The following is a 25,156-nucleotide window of genomic DNA, read 5'->3' as shown; positions in this document are numbered from 1 at the left end:
AGACCTCCAGTTAGTAGGGCATTGCCACAGCCGGAGAAACTGCAGACAAATAATGTGGGGAAAAAAAAGAGACCCATAGAGGTAAGAACAATGGGGCTTTTCTCTTCTTCCTTTAGGATTTTGTTTAGCCAGAAACTGACACACCTATGAACACGTTAAATGATTGTTTTATTCTAAATATAGCAAAGGTGGAAATACTGAATAGTAGGTAAAGAGTAGAAAAAGTGGGAGAAAATTTTTTCTTGTGAATAAAAACGAGACTATTTTTCTTTTTCTTGCTAATGAAATGGAGTATAACTCAATTCTTAGTAATCATGAGACCTTAGAACTGGCTGTAGAAAGCAGGATGCCTTGTATAGATAACTGGATTGTTAAAGGGTGTATTGTTGCTAATAAAACTAAGCAATAAATATTATTAAATAAATATTGTTGCTAATAAAACTAACTTTTTTTTTAATTCCAATCTTCTTAGAATTTATTTTAAAACTTCCATTTAAATTCATCATTATAAGAGTTTTAAGAATAATTTAAAAATTCTATTAATGATGAGTTTGGCTTCAGCACCTGTTTTTTCATTACATGGCAATTGCAAATAAACATACCAATTTTTGATTAATCTGAAGTGAAAATTTCATCTAACCTTGGAAAATTTACCATTCTTTACCAACCCAGGTATTGTTGATTCTGCAAAATATTGTAGCATAGTAAACAGCTTTTAGACATCAGCACTCTAGAAGTTTTAAGCTGTAATTTGGGTTTCTAGATGCTGGCTGCAATTAAATTGTGGACCAGTGTTTGTCATTATTTGTTTCTTAGTGTCTTCTGCATTAAAAGAACTTTATTCTTCACTGCATTTTATTTACTTATGTTCATGTGTATGAGTATCTCTTTCAGTGTATCTATATATATGTCTGTGTGTACTCTATGCACATTCTGCAGCATCCCCCTGAGAGGTGAAAAGGGTGACACAGCTGTGTGTGACAAGAATGAGCAGCTCTGTAAACTGACAGGGAAGGCACCAGCCCAGTTTCTGTTGCTTTGAATGTCACTTACTTCATAAGGAGATAATTAAAAAAATTAAATCCTACAGAAGAATGTGAAATTCATAACTGCTTTAAGAAATTCATAACTGCTTTAAGGTTTGGTAAATCTACTGATGTGAATATCTCTTTTAGGACCTAATTTTGGAGCTGGTATTTGGGTACCGAGGCAAGGACTGCAGAAACAACGTGCACTATTTGAATGATGGTGCTGATGTAATTTATCACACTGCATCTGTTGGCATCTTGTATAATGTGGCAACAGGTAGGAGAAAACCCACTGGAGGGAAAAGGTTTCTTCACACTCATGGAGTTACAGTTTATAAAGTAATTAATATCCTTTAAGTATTGTAAAAGTATGTGAAAAAAATATTATTTGTTCCTAAAATTTCAGTCTGTAGAGAATATTCATAATAGCTATATAAACAAACAAGTGTACTGAGATGCTCCTGGAGGCTGAGCTTTAAGGAAGTAAAGATTTGGTTTTTTTGGTATTAGCTTTCTGAAATTTGCGTGTTGAAATGATCACGGAAACGAAAAGAGCTGAACAATGTAATTGTTATTTACATTACAGAATTGTAATTACAATTAAATAACAATGTAATTAAATAACAATGTAATTGTTATTTACATTACAGAATTGTAATTAATTCTGTAATGTAATGAATAATTGTAATTTTTTTTTTCTAAGAACAAGTTAACATTTTGATTTGGTTTACTTTTCAGTCATCTGTATCATGTATATTCTTTCACAATAACCCAGTTTAGATAACTTGGACCTTTAAAAAAGTACACAATGCCATTTGGAGATATTTAAGCAACTTCATGTGCAAAACTTGAGGGAAATGTCTGGAGTTACTGAGGGCTGTGTGTTGAAGTTCAAATAAATAATGTGGAGTTTCTTTTTTCTGGTCTTAAGCTTCAAAATGCAACATGACCATAATGATGTTTTCTAACAAATACTATGAAATTTTCAAACATTGGCCACGTCTATGTGTGTATAAATGTTTTAATTAAAGTTGAACTAGGGTTTGATTTATTTTTTTCTTACTTTTAGGCTCTCAGTCATTTTACCAGGAACACAATGATGATATTTTGTGCCTCACTGTGAATCAGCACCCCAAGTTTACCAACATAGTGGCAACTGGCCAAGTAGGTATGTTTGTATTTTTGTAAAAAGAATTAACAGCATGCAATCAGGACCTTGTAAATTCATGATAAATCATAAAATATTTGATTATGCTATCTCCGTTTGTATGAGTGTTACTCAGTTACCTGTCCTCTTTATATGTTCCTTTGAGTGTAATTGAATAAAGTTGACAAAAAATATTGAGGCATGAAAGATTAAACTTATCTTTTGCTTGGAGTATTATCAAAACTATTTTTTCAGAAATCTTAAGCCCCATTAAATTAGTCTGGTTGTATTGAACTATCAGTGTTAGACTGATATTGAACTATTGTGTTAGACCTTCTGAAGAGTCACTGCCCTTCCAAAGAAGCTGAATAGAGCTAACCTTCATTTCTTAAAATACATGTCAGTCTTATTAGGTTTTACCTCATCAGATAGTTTTATAATACCTACTTGGTGGTTGGATATGTTATAGTTGTAATCTTAAAGGCAGAACCAAAACCCTAATGGGGTTCCCTACAGATAAACTGAGATATAGGGGGAAAATGTACATATATTTCATAGTGGCATAAAGGTCTATGAACTAATCAGGTTAAAAAAAAAAAAAGAAAAAAACCCCCCACATTTTGCATTGGCATAGCTGGTAGAAATTGCTGTTTCTAGATTTTGTAGAAGTGATTTTTGTAGCCCTACAATCTGGTTGTAGTTTTCGTATCTTCCATTGGTTCTCAGCAGATTCAAACCCACATTATTTTCTTCAGGGCATAGAATACAAAAAAAAACCCTTATTTGATTTCAGCCAAAATAACTTTTTATTTCCTTTAGGTTTGTTTTAGAAGTTTTATATAAATAAAATCAGTTCTGCAGAGTTTATTACCTGCTTTCCTGTGTCTATTGGATTTTTAGATGCCTGTCTCATTAAAATTGACTCATTGATAGTAGTAGCCTCTTAGCTAAAATAGCTTTCTTTCCTGGTGAGTTTCTTGCCTCACATCATTTAAAACAAATTTTTAATGGAGATTATTTAAATGGAAAAAATCATCATCAGATATTTGTCTATGGTTTGAACATTTGCAGAATTACAAACCTTTTATTGCCTTTAAGAATTTGCTTTTTCATCATATTTCTTAATCTGTCCCTGTTTGCCTTTCTGTAGTGGAGGAATGTGAAAATTTTTCTTCTACAGTGTTCATCTTACCTGAGACAAAATACAGGACTTAATCCTTTTTTAATTTTCATAATCATTTCTACATCAATTAGCAGTAGGACAATTATTAACTGTTTTGTAATGTGGATTAAGGCATACCAATCAGAGGCAGGTGACACTTAGAAATGACATATACTTTTAAGCCGAAAATTAAAAATAAGCTGGAAGTGAGATATCTTAAAACAGCACTTATTTTCTGATTTTGAAGGGATGTTGAGGAGTGTATATACTCTATAAAGAACTGCTGCTACTTTTCCTATTCATATGGTTGGCACAAATTGTGTCACCATCATGATTTAAAAAGATTTATTGAATCTTCAGGTACTCACATACTACTTCTTAACATTTTTTCTCACTTATTTTTTAAAAATATCAATGACATGAAAAAATATGTTTTTCATTTATTTTGGCTGAGAGCGACCTAACATACACCAAAACTAGATTTTTGTGTTGTAGTTTGAAATAGAAATCAAAAGATATTCAATATATTCAATCTATGATTTATTTCTGATGTGACCTCCTTTTATCAGTAATTACTCATCTTTAACAGCAGTACTGGTGCTGCTGCAATGCAAAAAGATGACATCAAGGTGTGTGTTAAGAAATTACACTGAATGTGGCATATATTTTCTTTAGCACTTATCTTATTTCTGATCTAATTATTTTTCTGCTGCTTTTCCATTACAGGAGACTCAGCAGATATGTCAGGTAAGGGAAACAAAATTTTAACATCTTCAGGTATAGTTAGTCTATCTGGTAGCCATCTGCAGCTTTATAGAGGCATAAGTGATGTGAATTCATTTTTAGTTTATTAAACCCCGTGTATCAGTCATATTACTGTCAGCACTGAATAGAAGTCAAAACAGCTCAGCATACTGTAAATATAGAAAAATTACAAATGTTAGAACACACTTAAAAACTACTCTTGTTGAAGCATATTCCCTTCGTGCTGCTTAGTGATTAGTGAGTTCTAATACATACTGCTGCTGTAGCGTTCCTGGGTATGCTTGCCAGTTTTGTAGGCATATTGGGGCTGACAACATTTGGTTTAGTCCTTCAATTGAATGTAATTTTAAACATGCATTTCTAAAGTAAATTCTACTGAGGAGGCCTAGGTGACTGAGTGAAAAAACAAATCACCTTTCACATTTATGTACAATTGTCATGCAGTTTATTACCATTGATCCAAAATGCTTTTTATGATGTCAGTTTAATTTTTCCTCTATCATTTTGGGTCTTTGACATTTTGACGGTCTTGACTGAGATATTTTTTATTAATATTTTTTTTTCAACTGTAATTGCAAAAACTCATCACCATCATGTGCGAATGAGTTCATTGTTGAGTAGCCATAATTGTCTTGTGAAGAATCTTCAGAGATGCATAAATGTGGTCATGTGTAATAGAAAGTGTAATAATCTTCATGTGGATCTAAAGCTTGTTCTGTAAGAACAAATGTATATTGACATCTTTAATGTGTGTTGACTTCTCTTAAATATGGTAAATGGTGCTTGCTCTAAGGATGGCAGGAAGAGTATAGGTACCTTTTCCCACACTTCTAGCCTGTATTATAAAAAAGCAATGATGATATGGATATTTATATGGAAGAACATCTATAGTACTGTATAGAGTGGCTGGACACTTTCCCTGTCTCACGTGCCTTCTTCCTACTGCAACTTCAGTTTGAGCTTGTGTATATTACCAAATTCTGTTGATGCTGCCTGAAACGAGCACTCTTGAATTTTTTCTTCTTTCTAGAACCATTAGTCTGGAATCCAAGCTGCTGCCTGCTTTCATTAGAAAGTTGAATAGTTTTACTTAAAATTTATTGATGGCTTTTGGCATCCTTGCCAACAATTTTTGCTTTTCTATTTCAGATTTTCAGTCTTCTACAGTGACGCAGGTGTTCTTGTAGCAGTAATGTTTGTACTAGGCTGGAATGGCAATTAAAGTTTCCTAATGATTTGGTGTAGATTTGGTCCACCTTACTAAAGATTTTTTCTGTCCTGCCAGCCCACGCTAGCTTTATCTAACTGCTCCCAGAAGGAGATGATGGCTTAGAACATCTCTCTTGTGAAAGTGTTGAGTATACAGGCAGGATTCAGTTTCAGGACAGAGACTTTCAGAAGGACTCCATCACATGGAAAGACCTCAGAGTTCATGTTCTCTGTCTTGCAGATCTTGCTCTGAATGATTTTGTCAGTTCTTATTCAGGAAAACTAGGGGAGAGATTCTGTTTGCCACCCAAAAGAAAACTTTTGGCCAAGGTTATAGAGCATGTGCACTATTCAAGGGTAATGCAGAACTTTACCAAGAGGAGGGTTGAAGTGTGAAAACAGTTCAGAGCCATAATAAAACTTTCCCTTCCCTCAGTTTCCCATAAGAACAGCAAAGAGTTTGCTGACAATTCTTGGGAAGTGCTAGTTGCTGTCAACTCCTGCCCTTTCTGTTTTAATGGCATAGCCATTAAATGATCCTGCTGTGGTACCTCTCAAAAGGTAATGCTAACATCTTGTTGCTGACATGAGAGGAAATTCAACTGGGAAATAAAAGAAATGAGGAAGTATGTTCTAAAGACTGTTTCAGAACAGCTGTGGAATTGTGCTTAAAAACTGAGTTTCATGTGGCTGAAATTTTGCCTAAGTCCCTGTGCCTACTGTTTCCCATCACATGCATGCCTTTGAGGGCCTAGATTTATCTATTAGAAACATGAAGCATGAACCTGAAAGAGAATTTAGTTTGTGTGAGTCTGGATCTGTGACAAAAGCCAGTAACCTTAGGACTCTGCAGTCAAATTTATTAGAGATCAGAAGTGAAGAATTTTGAGAATCTTACTGTGCTGGAAATGCCTTAGATGCTGCTCAGAGATTGTAAACTATATATGGATGGCAAGATCTTTTGAGCAGGCATTGCATTTGGGGAAAAAACAGCTGTCATCATGTTAGAGATAATCACATACATTAGTAGCATGGAAAGACATTATTTCCTGCAGAGAGCTCGCAGTCTAAACAATGCAGACGCAATACCGTAGTTCTATGTCGGTAAGCGAGCTGACAATTTGGCTCATGCTCTCCTAAGAGGACAAGCCTTTCAGACAGGTGGCCATTTTGTAGAAAGGAGATTTTGGCCCTGCACTGTAAACTGATTTCTCTGTAGCCATCAGTTGTCCAAAAGCCCCATGGAGAGGTTACATTCTTGATGAGCAGCTTTATTTATGAAGGTTTTTGAGTTAGCATGCTGCTCTATGTTTTAATAAGAGCAAAACAGGAGACGACAACTCTTGCTTTTAGAACTTCTGCTGTGCTACACAGGTCCCATAGCAAGTTAAGTAACAAATTAACACCTCCGGTAATGGAATGTGGCCAGCTTGTTCATCCTACCTAATGATCCTGTTTGTCATAAATTGTTTTCCAAATGGAGGCCAAAATCTCTTTTTTTTCCTTTATTTTCCCCCATCTGATCACAGCAATTTTGTCTTATAAAAAAGCATTAACTGCTTCAATAAGGAAATCATTACACATTTTCAAAATGACTACTAATGGCATGTTTTTCTATTTGTGTAGCTACAGCTCCTTCTATTCACGTGTGGGATGCAATGAACAAGCAGACGCTGTCGGTGCTGCGGTGCTACCATTCCAAGGGCGTTTGCTCCGTCAGTTTCAGTGCCACTGGCAAACTGCTGCTGTCCGTAGGGCTGGATCCTGAACACACCATTACCATTTGGAAGTGGCAGGAAGGTAGGAAAGAGACTGGTTTTGCAGAGGGTGTTTACATTGTTAGAGATATGTTGGCTCGAGTCAAGAGCAAGTGTAACTTTAAAGCATCAGCTGATTAAAAATTATTAAATAAATGCTGTGCACTATGCTCTGTACAACGAGATCTAAAATAGATTTGTTTACCCATTCTAGTGACTGCTGAATATATCTCCTTTGAAACTATTGTGTAAAGGTCAAGCTAGTTCACTGATTTCCAGTAAGAATAATGTAGGGATTTCTTTTCTTAAAAACTGTCATTATTATTATTATTATTATTATTATTATTATTATTATTATTATTATTACTATTTTATTCTTCTCTAAAGTCTGATTACTGACTAGGTTGTCATACTCCTGAAATTATTCCCAAAAGTTGCAAATTGCAGAAATAGGGTGCCAGGATAACTCCTCTATGCATCTTATATAATTGTTGCCCTAAGCTATGCTACATGTTTTCAGATCAGCTTTGATCTGTATTTCTGATTTAGGCTAAAGAGATTTGAGCTCCTTTCCTTGTCTCCTTTCTGCCTGACAAAGGCATGCCCAGATTATGGATCTGATTCTCTGAGTCTCTCCTCTCTCTTTGGGGATTGCTGTTGATAACTAGTGACTCTCAGAATTTTAAATATCAGCTATTAAGTTAATAACAAATGGTCTTTCATAGCTTGTCTGAGATCCTGTGGGGATGGATACAATGTCCATCTTATACAATCTAAGCTAGGATGAAGGATGTGTGGTCAGAACATGCCTGTGTTCATCTTAAGGGTTGATGCACATTCAGAATGGCAGCTAAGGATCCCAACTGAGGAATCTTCATATGGGTCAAAATTATTTTAATATTTTTAACCAGAAATATGTCTTTTTCTCAGCAAAGTCAAAATGTCCATTTTCTTTCTGCCAGGTGCCAAAATTGCCAGCCGAGCTGGTCATAACCAGCGTATATTTGTAGCAGAATTCAGGCCAGATTCAGATACACAGTTTGTTTCTGTGGGAGTAAAACATGTAAGGTTCTGGACACTGGCTGGAAGAGCTCTCCTCAGTAAAAAAGGGCTGCTGAGCTCCATAGAAGATGCCCGCATGCAGACGATGCTGTCTGTAGCTTTTGGAGCGGTATGTACTTCAACAAACCACCTGAAAATGCATGAAACCAAACTTTTTTTACCCTTCTGCCTTTATTCAGTTCAGTGAGACTTTTATAACCTGGTTAATGAGTGTATAAATTATTTTACTAAACTCAGTTTAACATTACTAATACTTACCTGCTAGTTAGAACTAGTACCAGCTTTCTTTATAAGTAGAAAAGACTATGGGTTTGTATGTTTTCTGGAAAAAAACCACAGATGCCTTGAACTGATAACAAACTACTTTAACTTTAAAACAAAACTGAGTCTAGAGTGCAAGAACCAAACAGTAGAAATGAGGCTGATTTTATGCCCACCTGAAAGTGATGGTTTTGTCATTTGTATGTGCTACTGCTCATGGGTGATCAGAGAGCAGCGCTGTCCTGGGGCATTCATTAATGTCAGATGCTGTAAGGCAACTGCATTAGGGGTTTCTTTTGCTTTGGGGGTTTTTGGACATGTGCAGGCCATCTTGCTAAGTTCCACAGCACTGCTGGGTCTGGAGTTGCTCTGCATGAGCAGTACTCATATCTTCAGCTGGGCAGAAAGGCACAGATTCCTTTTGTGAAGTGGTCCTCTGCTTTGATTGTCTGTATTTCTGTCCTGTTTGACCATCTGACTGTTTGGTCCAGAGTCAAGTTACGCTAATTTTGATTTTTGAAACTCTAACTGGGCTGTGGTTGCCTTTTTTTGCTACAGTATCTCTTTTACACAGTGGTGTCTCTCTGATTTATATGAAGGTCTTACAAAACACTAAGATATTTTCCAAATGCTAACTGTTATTGATGCCCAACCCAGGTATTAGTCAGAGGTTTGGGAAACCTCTGTAAACTTTCTTAGGAAGAGACAGGTTCTTAGTGTGAGAATCAGGCTCTATGCTGTGTGGCCTGAAGTTTGGTGTGAGGCTTGAGGATGCAGAGCTTCCAGGGGTTTTGTGAAAAGCTGTGCAAAGTGAATAAAGCCAAACCTTGGGTGTTTTCCATATTTCTGTAGGGAGTAGCTCTGGGAGTTCTCTTCTTGATTTTGTCTCAGAAGAAGCTTGTTCAGCTCCACAGTTTCCTCTTCTGCAGCAGCAAACAAAAGCAATTTAGCCTCTAAATGCAAATGGTGTTTATTTCTGAATGTTTTTCTTCCTACCTTACTCAGAATCAGATGATGAGTATGTTTTTCCCCTTTTCAGAATAACTTGACATTTACAGGTACTATCAGTGGAGATGTTTGTGTTTGGAAGGATCATGTGTTGATACGAATTGTGGCCAAGGCTCACAATGGACCTGTGTTCACCATGTACACCACACTAAGGGATGGCTTGATTGTTACAGGAGGCAAAGAAAGGCCGTGAGTCTTCTTTTTTCTTTTTTTTCTGCATGCATGTTTTCTCTTTAAAAGTGGTTTGGATTCATCCCATTGACACTGTTTGGGACATTAAAGGTAGAAGAGTAGTCCCTTTCAGATTCCTGATAGGTATTAAGAAAAGAGCAGTCACCCACATCCAAAGTGGAGGTAATCCCATATGAGCTTCACCTGGCTATTTCCCCCATTTATTATAAGAGAAAGCATTTAGTCTGAAATTTAGAATCATAGAATGGTTAGATTTTCTAGATTTTCTTATTGATTTTCTAGCTCCAACACCCATTTAGCTTTAAGCACCAAAAAGTTACCTAGTCCTTGTGGGTTACTTCTTTCACTGAAGATGTCCTGAGGTTGTTAAGCCAAGGGATTTGCACAGTTGGGATTGAATATATGAATCATAATTTTTATAACAATATGATGCATAACTTCTTTCAAAGGAAAGAACTGCTTAGTTATGATGGCAGAGGCAAGCTGTCTTCTCTCAAATCTAAGCTACTGCAAGATTCTTTGTTGCTGTACAGCAAGATCCTGGGGTTGCAAGCAAAATGTCTCCTCAAGCATTTTAATTTTTTTGATGCCTTCCTAGTGATCAGAAAATGCTTCAGCTGTAATACAGTCCATCTGATGACATGATAGTGCCACATTTGGCAGGACACAGGCCACTTATATTTTCAGACCGAACTGAAAACTTATTTACTTCTGTGCCTGAAATATTTCCTTCTACTATTTATTAATGTTGTTGTGATTTTATTTGGAGGGTGTTCTCTCCACCACTTAGCTTCAGAGGCTTTTAATCATTGGTATTTGACCTGAAACAAATAGTATTGAATAACAATAAGAACCCAGAATTCATCTCCTGTGGGAAAATACAGTATTGACAGTATGAAAAACAAATTTTCATTTAGGAAGACTGTATGCTTTTTTCTGCCTTAGTTGCAGCTCACCAGCCTTGTTTTGGTAAAATCTTCTTGCTGAGTATAATGATCAATCATATGTCAAAACAGTGCTAGTGGGAAGCAAAGAATATATTATTGCAAGGAGTATCAATTTATAATTTATTATTATTATTATTATTATTATTATTATTATTATTATTATTATTATTAATAATAATAATAATAATAATAATAATAATAATCAGTAATTGTGATTAAACATTCGGAAGTTCTCTGTAAGATTATTCAGTAATCAAAGCTGTAACACAGGCAGCTCGATATTGTGGAACATTGTTTTTTTGTTTCTGTTAGGGGAGATTGAAGACAGATAGGACATGTCCCAGCTCAACTAGAGATGCCAGATTTATCCCTGTTTCAATAAACATTATCTTTTTTTTAGAAACATTTTTTTTTCAATGTGTTCTATTCTGAAATACCAGGGGATTTTTTTGCAAGTGGGAGGGAAATACTTAGTGTTTGCATAATTAATAACTATTAGTTGTGTGGTTTTTCTGCTGTATCTGTAAGTTATTTTACAGTAGTGAAAATAGTGACATTTTCACAGAAATGAAAATAATCTGTCATTTATTTCACAGAAGTAAAATACATACCTTTTCTGTTTCTCTCAACTCTAATTTGAAAATCTCTGCCTGTCTGACTATTAAGATGGTGGTTTGCCTGCTTAACTGTTCTTCTGACAAGACAGATTCCCTCAGAGCTGCTCATTCAGACTAAGCTCAGCAGCACCCATCTTTCAACTTGTTCTGTAAAGTAGAACAGGGAGGACTTGGAATCAGTTTGTCTTGCTGGGCTGTGAAGCTCAGCATGTTAATATCAACTGCTCAGGCAAACAGAATCTTTTAACAATTTAAAACATACTAAAATGCCTCATTTTTGTAGTGCAGTACATTAAATAATATAGTTCTTTCATCCATGACTTGACCTTTTTGTGGCAGCTGTTGTACTCATGGTTCTTCCTGATGTCTTCACAGTTCAAAGGAAGGAGGAGCAGTCAAGCTGTGGGACCAGGAGCTGAAACGATGTCGTGCCTTCAGACTAGAGACAGGACAAATGACAGACTGCGTTCGCTCTGTTTGCAGGGGCAAGGTAAACAAAGCTGCCTGGCTAGAAAATACAGCTCATCATTTGGGGTTGATTTCTGAATATCACATAGATTAGTTCTGCTTTCTCTTCTAGCTAGTATTTGAAATGAAAGGCTAAGCTAGAAGGTGTCTACCACTGGTATTGTGGCGGAAAAACATCTACTTAGTGAGACCTCAGTCTTTCTTAGGATAATATTACATATATATTTTTATTGAAGACTAATTAAGGATTAATTTTCTATTTTCTTTCACACTTTGATATCAAATATCAAATGACAAGCAGTAACTCAGCCAGCATCATGCTATCTACAGAGCTATGTACTTTAATAACTCAGAGGAGTTTAAAAAATAAATTTTCTTTGATTATTTGATAATATGACTTAAGCAAACTTTCTTGACAGTACTGTAGCTCTTCATGATATTTTAATTACTGTTCATCATGAGAGGTTAATGTATTTTATCAGAGATAATTCTTTCACTATTGTTTAAGGGCAAAATTCTTGTTGGGACAAGAAATGCTGAAATAATTGAAGTTGGAGAGAAAAATGCTGCATGTAACATTCTAATTAATGGTCATATGGATGGACCCATCTGGGGCCTAGCAACACATCCATCCAGAGACTTTTTCCTTTCTGCTGCAGAAGATGGCACAGTAAGACTCTGGGATATTGCTGAAAAGGTAGGTGTTAGAGAATACTTGTTTAGAGAAAAAAAATAGGCTTGTGATGGTGTTGCAGACTTGAAACTTGTTTTTTATTGTACTCTGAAAATAACCCATGTAATGCTGTTAGCATGTTAACAAGCTATTAGCATAAGATGCTTTTAAAATATGGACAAATAGTAACAGTTACTATTCTGGGTTTTTATTTCTTCACAGAAGATGCTGAACAAAGTCAGCTTAGGACATGCAGCTCGTACTGTTTGTTACAGCCCAGAAGGTGATATGGTAGCTATTGGCATGAAAAATGGAGAATTTATTATCCTGCTTGTCACCTCTCTAAAAATTTGGGGGAAGAAAAGGGACAGAAGATCAGCAATTCAAGATATCAGGTCAGAAAATGTTATTGCTGGTCTATTGTAGTATGCTAGAAATCTCTAATATTTTGCTTTTTAAAAATACAACTCTGTGTTCTGGGAAACATTGCAATGATATTTCAGAGAGCTGGAATCAATGAGTGAATTGTGGAGTTTGTGGGATTATACCAGGAATAAAAAAGAAAGAGGAGGAGGTACATGGAGATAAGAGATAGCATCAGTCAAAACAACAAGGGGTGTGGACCCCAGTGAGGAGTGGTGCTCCCCAGGGGTGGTGGGCACTGTTGGACATCTTGGTGGCAGCAGGGACAGGGGGATGGAGTCCCTCAGCAGGTTTGCCAGTGACACTGTGAGGGTGTGGTGGGATCCACATGCTTGAGGGAAGGGACTCCTAGGAGGTAAAATGAGATCAGACACTTAGAGATGAAGACTGGATTGTGGAGATGATGGAAATGCCAGTCTGTCAGTTTGCACCTTGTTGTGTTTGTTAGACAGGAGTTAGAAGTAAAATTCTGCTTCTGTTTCCTGCGTGGAGGAACAGGCTGGTTCTTGTATGAGATAAATTGGTTATAATCAGCTAAGGAAGGTTTTGGAGAGCAAATATAAGCAAAGAGAGACCTTGCAGAAGAGCTCTGCTAGGAGTCAGGGGTTTGCTGGAGTTGGAAAGCTGTCCCAAGCTATGTTTCAGAGAGAATAGAAATAAAGAGACTTCCCCAGTAACACAGAAGTGGCTGTGAGGGATTTGTTCAGCTCAGGAAGCTACTGAGTTTCAAGACTAGAAAAAAAACTGGAAGAAAGAAACCAGTGTGCAAAGATACACTGGGGAAACAAAAGGTTGGATTTACATCTTTTTATGCAGTACATTTCATCTAGAAGTTCTGGCTTCGCTTCAGTTGGAGCACTTCAGTTTTCCATTTTTTAACCTTGTAAGTATAGCATAAGGGAGTCAGAGTGTCATCAGGGAGGATGCCACAAGTTGTTAGACCATGAGGGGGTCATGAAATCAGATCATGAACAGAGTTATTCAAGAGATGTTACAGTTCACTTATATGTGTAATCTGTACCAAAATTATTGCTACTTTCTGCTGGATATGCATTCCCGAAAAATTTAATTTCAAAAGTTATTTTGCTTAGCAGACTGAATACTCTGCATCCCTCTAGTTCTGGATAGCAGACACTTGAAATGCAAATTTCTGCACTTCTCAAATATTATAATCTGTTGTAAGTGCCAGCCTGTTCTCATGAAACCCTTTTATCTGTTCAGGTTTAGCCCAGATTCTCGTTACCTGGCAGTTGGCTCCAGTGAGAATGCAGTGGATTTTTATGATCTGACTCTGGGTCCCACACTAAATCGAATCAGCTATTGCAAGGATATCCCAAGTTTTGTGATCCAGATGGACTTCTCTGCTGATAGCTCTTATCTCCAGGTATCAGTCATTAATGGTTCAAGGTACTGAATGGGAAACATACCTGTGACAGATACTCTGCAAGTATTCTCCTTTGACAGCTTCTAAGTTTTGTAGCTAAGTGTTGGAGTATATTGCTGACATCAGACTTACTTGTTGTAGTGGTAAGTGGATGCCTCTAGTTTTGAACAGTTTTCCAGGAGATCAAATACAGAAAATAAGCAAAGAAATGAGAGAGAGATTTCAGACCTCCTGTGATGTGCCTCCCTGCTTTTTTACCTCTGATGCTGATGGGCTATCTTACAAGAGAAAGGACTACAGTCTGTCATTCTGCAGAGCCTGGGGATCTATAAATTCTTTGTCTCTCTGACCAGCATGATGGCATTATAGGTCTTTTTAGTGCTAGACTTTGTGGAGCAGCACCAAAGTCATGGTGTTGAAACTGCCAACTATAGGAGGGCTGAAGACATTTCTTAAAATAAACAAAGTAAATATAATATGCTTTCTATATTTTATTTGCATCTGAAAGGAGAAATAAGCTTCTTTCATTAGCAAATCAATATTTACTCTCATTATCAAATCAATATTAGCCCAAGAGGAACACCTTTGTGTCAGTTTTAATGATAGAAATTTATTTTGCTTTACTTGTATATACTAATGCACTAACACATACACGCAGAATGTGAGTTGTTTCAGTTATTTTTTACTAATTAGACATTTAAATGTTAAGACCTCTCATGCTTTCTCACTATTGCTTTATGCTTGTATAGATTTTTGAGAATTTTCAACTCATTGACTAAGTTTTCTTGATAGCTGTTACTCTATGGAGTAAAAAGTAACTGTCACAAAAATGCTTTTCAAAGCCCTCTGGAATTATATTTTCATCTTTTGAAGCAAGTTAATGTATTGTAAATTTTCTGTGGTCAACTCAAAGGTCTCTACGGGGTCTTACAAAAGGCAAGTGTATGAAGTGCCTTCAGGAAAGCAGCTTGTGGACCAGGCTGTGATTGACAGAATAACATGGGCTACTTGGACAAGGTAAATGATTCATGTATTTACACCTGTTAGAACACCTGGAACTTCCAGGAGAAGCACCTACTATTTAAAAGTCTATTTAATCCCTTCAGTCAGATATTTTCTTTTAACACACCGATCTGCTCTGGCAGCAGCTTCCCCTAAATGCAGCACAGCAAAAGGCAGTACAGAGCAGCATCCTTCAGTACACTGGGGGCAATTATGGAATTATTCCAAAATTAATTACAGAATAAAAGCTATGTAAGGTATGCATGTGTGAAAATAAAATGTAAACATTGCATTTTTATAGAACCAGCTAGAATATGAGATCTGATTTCTATACCAGACTCTTGTTTTTGCAGTGGTTTTCAAAGTAATTTCTTGGTCTTCTATTTCAGTGTCCTTGGGGATGAAGTAATTGGAATCTGGTCCAGGCATGCTGAAAAAGCTGATGTGAACTGTGCTTGTGTCTCTCACTCGGGAATCAATCTCGTAACAGGCGATGATTTTGGCATGGTCAAACTGTTTGACTTTCCATGTCCTGAAAAATTTGTAAGAACTTGTTTTTGCATGGTTACAACAAGTACTGTTGATATTAGGATCTTGTCTTGTTTCTCTAGAAGACATATGATGGAAATATTTTCTTCTCTAAATTTGTAGCTTTTTAGTACCTCCTTATCTCCATAGTCTCATGGCATGCTCCACATCAGAGTTTCCCCACCATTTTGTGCAGAAGCTCTTGCTATAACCTCTTGAAGGTGTTGATATTGTCTGCCAGTCTGCTTTAGCATAGTGCCTGCCTAATGAAAAATCTCAAAGCCCGTAGTAATTTCCACATCTCTGATCCATTTGATAGATGAGGAAGATAGATGGTGATTTTAGTCCCATCTGTGGATCTTCATGTATGAAGAGTTTACAGATTTTTCACTAACACTGTTAAATTGTTTCACTGCTTTTTATAATTTTAATTTATAATGGTTTTTAAATTTGTTTTCACTGTTAATTTTCAGGATTTGAGACTGCCCAGGGTAAACTGCTCACACAATTGCAATGAAAATAATTGGTGTTCAGTGTCAGGAATTTTACACAAACCTTGAAGTTAGTCATGTGACAAGATGTATTTAATATTTTTTTGTTAGCTTGAGCATTCTTTCCAATTTGCAATTGCTCTCTTATTGGCTGACAACTTAATCTGCATTGCAGCTCAATAGTAGTTCTCCTTCAGGAGATCTTTCACATATGATAAACTGTATAACTTTTGAACATTATAAGTATGTGGTGCAATAAAAAGGTAGATGAAAACTTCATGCCTGTTCTGATTTAGGAGGATACAGAATATTTAGACTCTCTCATTCTGTTGTTGTTTGGGGTTTTTTCCAGGCAAAACACAAACGATTTTTAGGTCACTCTGCCCACTTAACGAATATTCGATTCACAAGTGGAGACAGATACGTGGTCAGTGCTGGAGGGGACGACTGCAGGTAGGTGTTCCTGCCGTGGCTGCCACAATCTGCACAGCACTGCACATGGCCAGTCCACAGCAGTGCAAGGCTAAGTTCAGCCTTCAGCCTTTTGTCCATGTGCTTGCTTTCCTGTTCATACATAGAGAAAAACGTATTTGTGACAAAATAATATCCCAAATGTTAATATGAACAGCTAATATTTAATAAGTTCAAATGTTCACGTGAATATTCAGAACATCATACTTTTGATAGGAATTTATTTTAGCTGTGTCAGCCATTTCTTTTAACAACAGTGATTTTTCTATATCTCATATTTAATATCTTTTTGAAAACACAGCTTATTTGTTTGGAAGTGTGTGCATATGCCTCATTGAGAGAGACATGGAGACTTGCAAAGAGGAAACTGCATGAAGTACCAGGCATGAAACACCCAGGATTGCAATGTGACATTCTGCTGTGCCCTGCATGCGTAAGAAATGACCCAAGACACAGAGCAGTCTGTCTCTGACAGACAGGACCTGGAGTCTGCCAGAAGGATGGACACACTGAGGCTGCTAGTTTTGCTTCAGTGTCAGATAATCTGGGTTTGTATTCCACTCACTGCCAGATGTTGAAAACAAAATATGTGGATGAAAGGAAAAAGTGAATTGTTAATCAATGTACAGTTTCACAGCAAGTTCTTGGGGTTTTAATCAAGAGATGCTATTTCTGACCTAGTGCTGTACATTGATCTATTTTCAGCATGAATGTTTTTCCTTTAAGTTTTGAGATCTAAATAGCATAGATAAAAAGAGTATTCCATATTTTATTACTGAGAGAGACCATATATTAACTCTTAAATATATAGTATTTTAATAAATGTTTAATTATTATAATAGAAATTATATTTCTATGGCTGGTCAAAAGGAAACATCATATCTGATGAAGCAGAAAATAATAGAGTTGATTCCTTGTGACTGAAATATTTCTGTATTTAGAGGCCTGGGTCACAGTCATGTCTGGTGAAAGCCGTTGGATATGCATGATCTTCATGGCTAATTTAGTGTTTTTGTTGCACTTAAACATTAAATTAGTTCTATGAGCAAAAATAGATTTGCTCACTTTGCGAGTGCCTTGCCCACTACCTAAAAGTCTAACTCCAATTTTTGCCTTGTGAATAAAAGTATTCTCAGTGGAAGAGAGATTATTGCTGTGTTACTTGACTGGGCTGTGAGCCTCTCTGCTGGAAATGAGGACCAGGGTGAGGATTTTGTAGTCTTTTTGTCGATAAAGTTTGGGATGTCAGCAGTGGCAAAAATAGAATTTCAGAGCAATATGAATTGATTTTATTTTCTCAGCATCATAGGGGAGATTCAGAGAGAACTTTCTGAGCATTATATTTTATACATTTGAACTTTTAATAGAGTTAGGACTAGCTGGGAGATGTCTCTATTCAGATTTCTCTTCTGACTGTGAAAATGTCCAATCATCTGCTTCTTTGAATGGACCTGCTGTCACCTCGAGCATTTATTCTATCCTGCAATGTAACTGAGATTCTGAGTTGGAAAAACATTTCAGTGATAATAAAATCCTGAACAAAGCTGTGTTTTGGGTACAAGTGAGGAAGGTTTCATCAGCTGTTTGTCTAAATCATGCCATAGAGAAACATTACAGATAGTTAATTTTCATGCAATATAGCAGGGATCAAAAATCACTAATTGTCAGCACTGCTTCCATTGTGGCATTCTGCTGTGCACAGAAAGCTCTCTTTCTGTGTAAGCCAGCATTGCTTTGACAGTGGCACTTGTTTAGGTCAGTCAAGAGGCTTTGGTCTTTTTCATCTCTTGCATTTTCTTATGCCAGATGAAAAAGAATTAAACCTCATTTCTTCTTGTAATCATCTTGTGTGCATGTTGGTTACAGAAGGAATGGGAGGGATTTCAGGTAGAAGAGAAGGAGGAGAAAAGTTACAGAGCCAAACTTTTGTGCTCTCCTTGTTATGTGCTATACAAAACTAGTTACCCAACTGTCTTAGCTAATATATTTTATATATCAATCTATAGTGAATATTTATTTTAAAGAAGTTGATGAACTAAACAGTTATCAGGTTTCTCAGCATGCTGGTTCTTAGCAAAGTCTTGCCAGTCATGCAGCTGCTATTCTACAGGAGCAAAAACTCTGAGGGTTTGGTCATGAGTGTACAAGGAGATTTTGGCAGTAATGTTTTTGAGTTTAGGGGAATTGCATATGAGAATTGTGATTCGACCTGATGTATCTCATAACCTTGTTTCCTGTCTGTCTGTTGTATGTGAAAATTAGTCTCTGGTGTTTATGTCTTCTCTTTACTAGAGAAATTCTTTGCAGCGTGCTCTTTTATGGCTGTGATTCTATCCCTTATTAAACACATCTGTGCAGGACTTTCAGACTTGAAGTAAGATTTGTCCTGCCTCTACTTTAAAGTTGCCTTTTGTTGGATCAAGATGGATGACTTTTAAGAGCTCACTCATAGTCTGTCCTACTCAGACTGCCAGATCAAAGTCCAGATTTTTCTGTCTCTGAGTTTTCCCCACAAAACCCTAGGCTCTGGGAGCTCTTCTGTAGGCCTTCCCCCAGTGAAGGAGCTATGTGGATCAAGAGGGTTTGTTCCTCCAATCCCTGTCACTGATCCTCTTCTCCTCCCTCCCCCTATGTCCTTCATGAATGCTGTGCCTCTCCACTGATAATTTGTCCATTGGTGCTTTTCCCCTGAGGAATCCCAAAGGCCACACCAGAGCTGAAGGATGAGCAGAAAGGGGTGGAAGGGGCTGAGGGCTGCAGCCTCCAGGTCTCCCTGCTTCTTCACTCTCTTCCAAACCTCACTGCTGCTGTAAAGGGCTGGCATGGAGCTGGAAGCTGGGGAGCTCTTTAAAAACTAAACTGCCAGCATTGTTCCTCCTCCTCCTGCAGCCTGTATTGGTAGCCAGTGTTTTCCCTGGTGAAACTGCTCTGTGGTTTGCCAAGTAAAAATGGGGGCAGCCAGCTGGGAATGATCACAAATGGTGAGGAGAAGAGTGAGCAGAGGCTCAGTCGCAGTTTGGAGCATAATGTAGCTGTGATTCTCTGCTGAAGGGAAGAGCTGGCTGCAGCATGGCCCAAGCTGGCAGCTTTATGGTGTTTTTGGTCTTTTTGTCTGTGATGGTGCTTGCTACTGTGCCTCATTTGCTGTTTACATTAAATGCTACTGTAGTAACTTGCTAATTGTTGCCACCCATGCTTGAAGCATGTGTACATGGGAACAGGCTGCCTGTTCTGATAGGCCCTGGAGCTCGAGGCTGGATGCTCCACAGAGAAGTCAGAGGAGGACAGAACCCTGTAGGATAGGTCAGGGAAGAAGCTGGAATGTGGAGGGACCAGTGACAGCCTTTCATCTGGAAGCATCAGAGAGAATGGAGAGCAGGAGGGCTTTGCCTGAAGCTGGAGAAAACCTCTTCTGCACCAGGGAAGGGGAAGCAAAAGGTCTTTGTATAATTTAATAACTTACAGTGGGTGATTCTTTACTGTAGCTTGTCTTTTTGGTTAGCAGCAAACATGTATCTTTGGGATCTTTAGTCAGCAATATTTTTGGTAATAAAAGAAATTAACTGGAGAACTGAATAAAAATAACATTTCAGTTAATAAAATAAATATGCACTTGAAAGCTAATAAACATAATTAGGAAAAAAAATGGGAATAAGGAAAATCCAGCTCCTAGGAGCAAGGAAATCTAAAAAATAAACACATTTAGAACTGAAAGTTGCCATAGTGCAGTCAGGTTAATGCTAACCTGCACTTGTGCCATCAGAAAGCAGGTCCAGCAGGTGAGGCATCTCCTCAGTCTAAAACAAGGCCAAAAGAAAGGACTTCAGTACCAAGAGCAGGACTTTGATAGCATTCAGGAGTGGCTTAGTTTAAAACCATGATCCAGTTCTCTCAGCTGCTGCCTGCAGCACCTGACCCCACTGTTTGGGCTGAGGGAAAGTTTGCCAAGAGACCCAGTGCCCCTGAGCCACCCTGAGCACGGCCATGCAGCACCTCCCCTGCCTCAGGATCCCACCCAGCCTGGGCTGGATGTGCTGGGCAAGGTGTAAGAGTGTCACCAGCAAAGGATCTTGGCTTCAAATTACAGCATTTAATTGGGCAAGGTGGCATGTTCCCTGTTTCATTATCAGTGTCAGTGACCAGCCTTAATCCTGAAAGTGTTTGTTTTTAATAATTCTGTTAACATAAGCTATAGAGATGTCATCTTGTCAATGTTTTGGACAAAGACTAGCATCCTGTAGACACTAAAGAAAGGGAAGTAAGACTGCAAATCACAAAATGAATTGCCACATCAGTGATGTAAACACCCCTAGTTGCATTGCATTTGTGTGCTTTTTTGTTCTGAGTGGTTTTTTTATGCTTCCTTGCAACCGGATCTGTTTTTCTAAAATTTTTAGCAGCATTTGATTTCTCCTCATGTGGATAGATCCATGTGCTTGCCAAAGCCTGCTGTCATTCTTCATGCCATTCACTGTTGGGTGATTACACCAAGCCCATTTATTTTGTTGGTCCTGCCTTCTGCTCTTCACTTAGCTTTGACTTCAGACTTAAACTCTATATATCTCCTTTTAGAAATACAAACAGAATAGTTTGTATTAGTTTGTATTATGCATATTATTGTCTAATATGCATAAAAGCCACAATAGGCTTCCTTGCCAAAATCATTTGCATCTAAGAAGTATTAGCTGGTTTTCTCAGTCTATTTGATGCTAGAACAGGTGAACACATCATACTTTTCTCAATTTACTATCAGTAAACCCGTCACAACCTTGATACCTTGATCTGTTTTTTTTGTTAAGTGTGAAATCAGCAATCCAACTCATTCACTACTTCTTTGGAAAGGAAGTGGAAAAAAAGCACGGAATGTGTGTTCTCTTCTCCACCCTTCTGTTTAAAACAAAACAACAAAAGGCATAAGGTCTTAGCATGACAACGGTAGGCAATTCTTCTAATTTCCATAATGCTTTTAATTTCCTCTGCTTTTTGGAATTATGGAACATAGAGTGGAAGAAGCAGTAACAGGAAACCAGTAAACAAACATGGAGAAAAGGCAGAAGAAAGGAAAGCAGAGAAAGGAGCACTCAAAAATAGGCAAAGGCAAAAGATGAAAGAAGTGACATGGGTGGTGGTGAGTGGCAAACATCTTGTTTCAAGTGGGAAGCATTCAGTGGCTGCTTGGGAAGTGTAAGGACTGGAGAGCAGCAGAGTGCTCAAGGAAAGGCTGCAGGGAATTTTGGTTGCTCTGTTTTTGGGAAAGATGCAGCTACTCCCACTCCCATACCTGTGGGACACCTGTTCAGAGCTGAGGTGAAGCAGCAAAGCACAGGTTACCCACAGCTGCAGTGGATACAGTGGAACAAAGAAAGTGCTATAAAGACAGAAGTGCTCTGTAGTACTGAGAGCTCAGGCAAAAGAGTTGAAGGATGTGTTTTAAAAGGCTACTTATCTTTCTACCTAAACCAAACCTGGATTGTTTTAATAGGCCTCTTCTGGAAACGTTATTCAAACAAAAAAATATTAAACCAAAGAAACATTATACTTCAGAAAACTCTTCTTAACCAAGCTGTTGCAATTACTGCCTCTCATTTCTTTCCTGTTCAGCAGTTCTTGATTCAGTTCCCAGGCATTCACAACAGTTAAGATGACAGACATGAAGGCTGTGAGCTCTACATTTAACTCAAGGTGTGACAGCCAGAGGAATCTGCAGAGGGTGGTTCAGATCCTACCTGAGCCAAATTTTCCTTCAGTGGTTCCATGCCATGGGCATTCAAATATAGAGTTAGTCCGGTGAATGTAATTAGAGCCGACAAATACATCTGAGTATATAAATTGGTATCTATCAGAGAAATAAATCAGCATAAAATTTTATTTTATCCCATAGTAAACCATTACTAAAAAAGGAAATAATTATGGCAAGCTTCATGTAAAAAACAATCCAAGCCCACTATAGGTGCTGGTTAGACAACAGGACTTGTAGCAACTCTTTGTAAGAAACACAAAATTTGTGCATGAATAGCAGGACTGATCCTTCTCCGCTTGCAAGAGGGCAGTTGTGTTTGGGACATGAGAGGCAGGATGTTCCTATTGCTTGGTATGTTTGGGTTTCTCTTCCAGAAGCCATCATAGGTATTTCCTTAGTTTCTATTGCTGTTTGTGGGATACCTTCAAGACCCTACAAAGTGATTTTGCCCTTTGCAGCACATATCTTGCTTAGTTTGGGCACTGATGTCATGTGAGAGCTTATTGAAAAACAGAAAGAAACCAAAACTTCAAATGTTGTTTGTTTTTTAATGCAATCCCCCAAAGTATTGTCATGTTCCAGTGATGTGATCTGTATGACTCACACTGTTTGTAAAGGAAAGCAGGTTGTATCCACTTAACTACTAAGTGGCACCCACATAATGGGTGTGTGAAACCAGAGGATTAAGGCCAGTTGTGCTTTAGCAGTTTTCTAAGCTGAAGGGACAATTGCCACTGTCCCACTGTGTGTGGTGCTCATAAAGCTGGTGCTGCCTTCAGCTACTCTCAGTGGGGCTGAGGAAGAAGATGAGGCCATAAGAATAAAATGTAAATTATTGTAACTAAGCATTGCATTGGTGGGTTCTGAAAAAGGGCTGTAGTAGAGGGGTATTTTAGTTTCAGTCCTCTGCAGGATTGTAAGCCTTTAGGGTAAAAAAGGACATGTTTATGTAATAGTCTCCATTATTCCTTCATTAGCTTTGGCTCTTACTACTCTGCCTCCTTCCCACAGAAGCCCCTGTCCCAGCTCCCTCCTCCCAGCCACCAAATAAGTTTATTTTTCCAATGTAGTGGCTGAGAAGGCCAACTTTAACCACAGATTTGCTGGTGGTTGTTTGTAATGACTAAAGCCAATCCTAAGCATTCTGTTGCTGAAAATTAATTTTCTATTAACTTAATTGCAAATTCTTGAGACGGGGGAGAAGGGGGGATCCATTAGATCCATTCCATGGATCTCTCCATGCAATGGAGCTGGAAGTGGTACTGCCATAACACCATGATTTTTTCAACCACCAGTTGCACCCAGGACATGTGTGACACTGCATTCTTTTGGAATCCAGTAAATATCCTTTCTAAAGGAACTCCAGGCATGAACACAGACACACACTGCATGAAATAAAAATGGTTTCCTGTACTTTTGTGAAACGTTGGTGCTGTTGGGTAGTACTTCACACATTTCTGGTCTGTTTTTCCTTTTCTTGCTACTATGTACCCTGGTGTTGTGATTTCAGGTGCAAAATAGCTGGATTATTTTTTTAAGCAGTATTTGGTAATTAGCTTAATTTCTGCTTTTTAGTTCAGTTATAGGTATACAGAATAAAGTAATGGAAAAGCTGCATTACTGATTTGTGAAGCAAGTTAAAGCATTTTTAATGTAAAATTCCATATTAGAATACACTCCAGCCCAAAATGATAACTAACTTGAAAATGTAACAAACTAAGTAAATGCATTAGAACTATTTAATTTTTTTCAAAATGCAGGTTTAGCTTTGTAGCTTGGTTTGTTCACTGTTTTTAGCAGAGGAAAAGCTTTTCTCACACTGAACACTGTGGGTTGGTGACAGCCCAGCACAGCAGTGGAAATGCAGCAATGGAGATGGTCCTGGTCTTCTGCTGCCCTTACAAATTCTTGTCTCCTCATCTCACATGGAAAATAACTTCATGGTGGCAGCTATTTCTGCAAGGGACAGCCAATGAAGGCATTGGGAAGTTCTGTAGAAAAATAATGTTCTTTGCAGTCTTTCATCTGGAAACCCATTCCAGCAGTGCTCTGTGCAACACCAGAGCACATCCTCTCCTCTCCTCTCCAGCCCCCTGTCAGGTCACCTTACAAAAATGTTTTACTGTAGTTCTTTAAGCTTAAAATGCAGTTGTCTGTTCAGATTTGTTGTTTCATTATGGAGTATGTCAGATAATCCCTCTTGCTTTAACAAGAAAAAAAAAATTTAAAAAAAGGTATTTTAAACTAGGTCATATATTATATGGATCATGGGTTTAAGTGTACTCCATTTTGGTTTCCACCATGAACATCTAATTCCTGTAACAATGTTGTATGTTTATTTAAAGTATATATATATATATATATATAAATTAAATGTCAGATTTTTGCATTAATTAAGATTTTTTAAAATTTGAATATGAACTTTGAGTACTTTATTTAAAAAAAATTAAAAATACTTTTCCTGGAGTGTTAAGTTTCGGAATTCAAGACTATATTTGTCAAATTTAAGTTTAAAATATGTAGCTATCATTGTTTTCTGATATTGAATGTAAATATTTGTAAAAAGATATTCTTTTGTATATTTTTGTGAAAATGTAGTTCCCCAAAATATAAAAAACGGTTTAATAAAAAAGTGCATTTATGTTACTGTTCAACACTTTCTATCATTTTAATATCACTGAACTGTATTTATGGGCATGTGTGTGCATTATTTTTCTAGAAGGAGAAAACCACAGTATGCTCAGAAGGAAAAAAGAATTCCTTAGAAGTCCAGTGGTACTTTCTTTCTTCTGGGTATAAATGGAGACATCTCAGAGTATCT

General features: G+C 37.4%; 1 protein-coding gene across 2 annotated transcripts in view; it reads left to right on the top strand.

Moving 5' to 3' along the window:
• Window positions 1-25,022, top strand: part of EML5 (EMAP like 5) — a 98,194-nt gene extending 73,172 nt beyond the window's left edge. The window contains exons 28-42 of one of the 2 annotated variants that reach the window (XM_054515128.1): window positions 3-81; window positions 1,176-1,305; window positions 2,098-2,196; window positions 4,064-4,084; window positions 6,938-7,111; window positions 8,031-8,239; window positions 9,431-9,588; window positions 11,531-11,645; window positions 12,132-12,320; window positions 12,519-12,691; window positions 13,941-14,103; window positions 15,017-15,120; window positions 15,495-15,648; window positions 16,477-16,577; window positions 16,897-25,022. In XM_054515128.1, the coding sequence (XP_054371103.1) occupies window positions 3-81; window positions 1,176-1,305; window positions 2,098-2,196; window positions 4,064-4,084; window positions 6,938-7,111; window positions 8,031-8,239; window positions 9,431-9,588; window positions 11,531-11,645; window positions 12,132-12,320; window positions 12,519-12,691; window positions 13,941-14,103; window positions 15,017-15,120; window positions 15,495-15,648; window positions 16,477-16,577; window positions 16,897-16,933 (1,906 nt within the window). In that variant the 3' untranslated portion in view covers window positions 16,934-25,022. The remainder of the gene's footprint in view (window positions 1-2; window positions 82-1,175; window positions 1,306-2,097; window positions 2,197-4,063; window positions 4,085-6,937; window positions 7,112-8,030; window positions 8,240-9,430; window positions 9,589-11,530; window positions 11,646-12,131; window positions 12,321-12,518; window positions 12,692-13,940; window positions 14,104-15,016; window positions 15,121-15,494; window positions 15,649-16,476; window positions 16,578-16,896) is intronic. The other variant, XM_054515129.1, reaches the window with a different exon arrangement.
• Window positions 25,023-25,156: the final 134 nt, after the last annotated feature.

This window comes from Molothrus ater, chromosome 6 (assembly GCF_012460135.2).
Source record: "Molothrus ater isolate BHLD 08-10-18 breed brown headed cowbird chromosome 6, BPBGC_Mater_1.1, whole genome shotgun sequence".
Taxonomy (NCBI): Eukaryota; Metazoa; Chordata; class Aves; order Passeriformes; family Icteridae; genus Molothrus; species Molothrus ater.
This window is presented reverse-complemented; position numbering and strand designations above follow the sequence as displayed.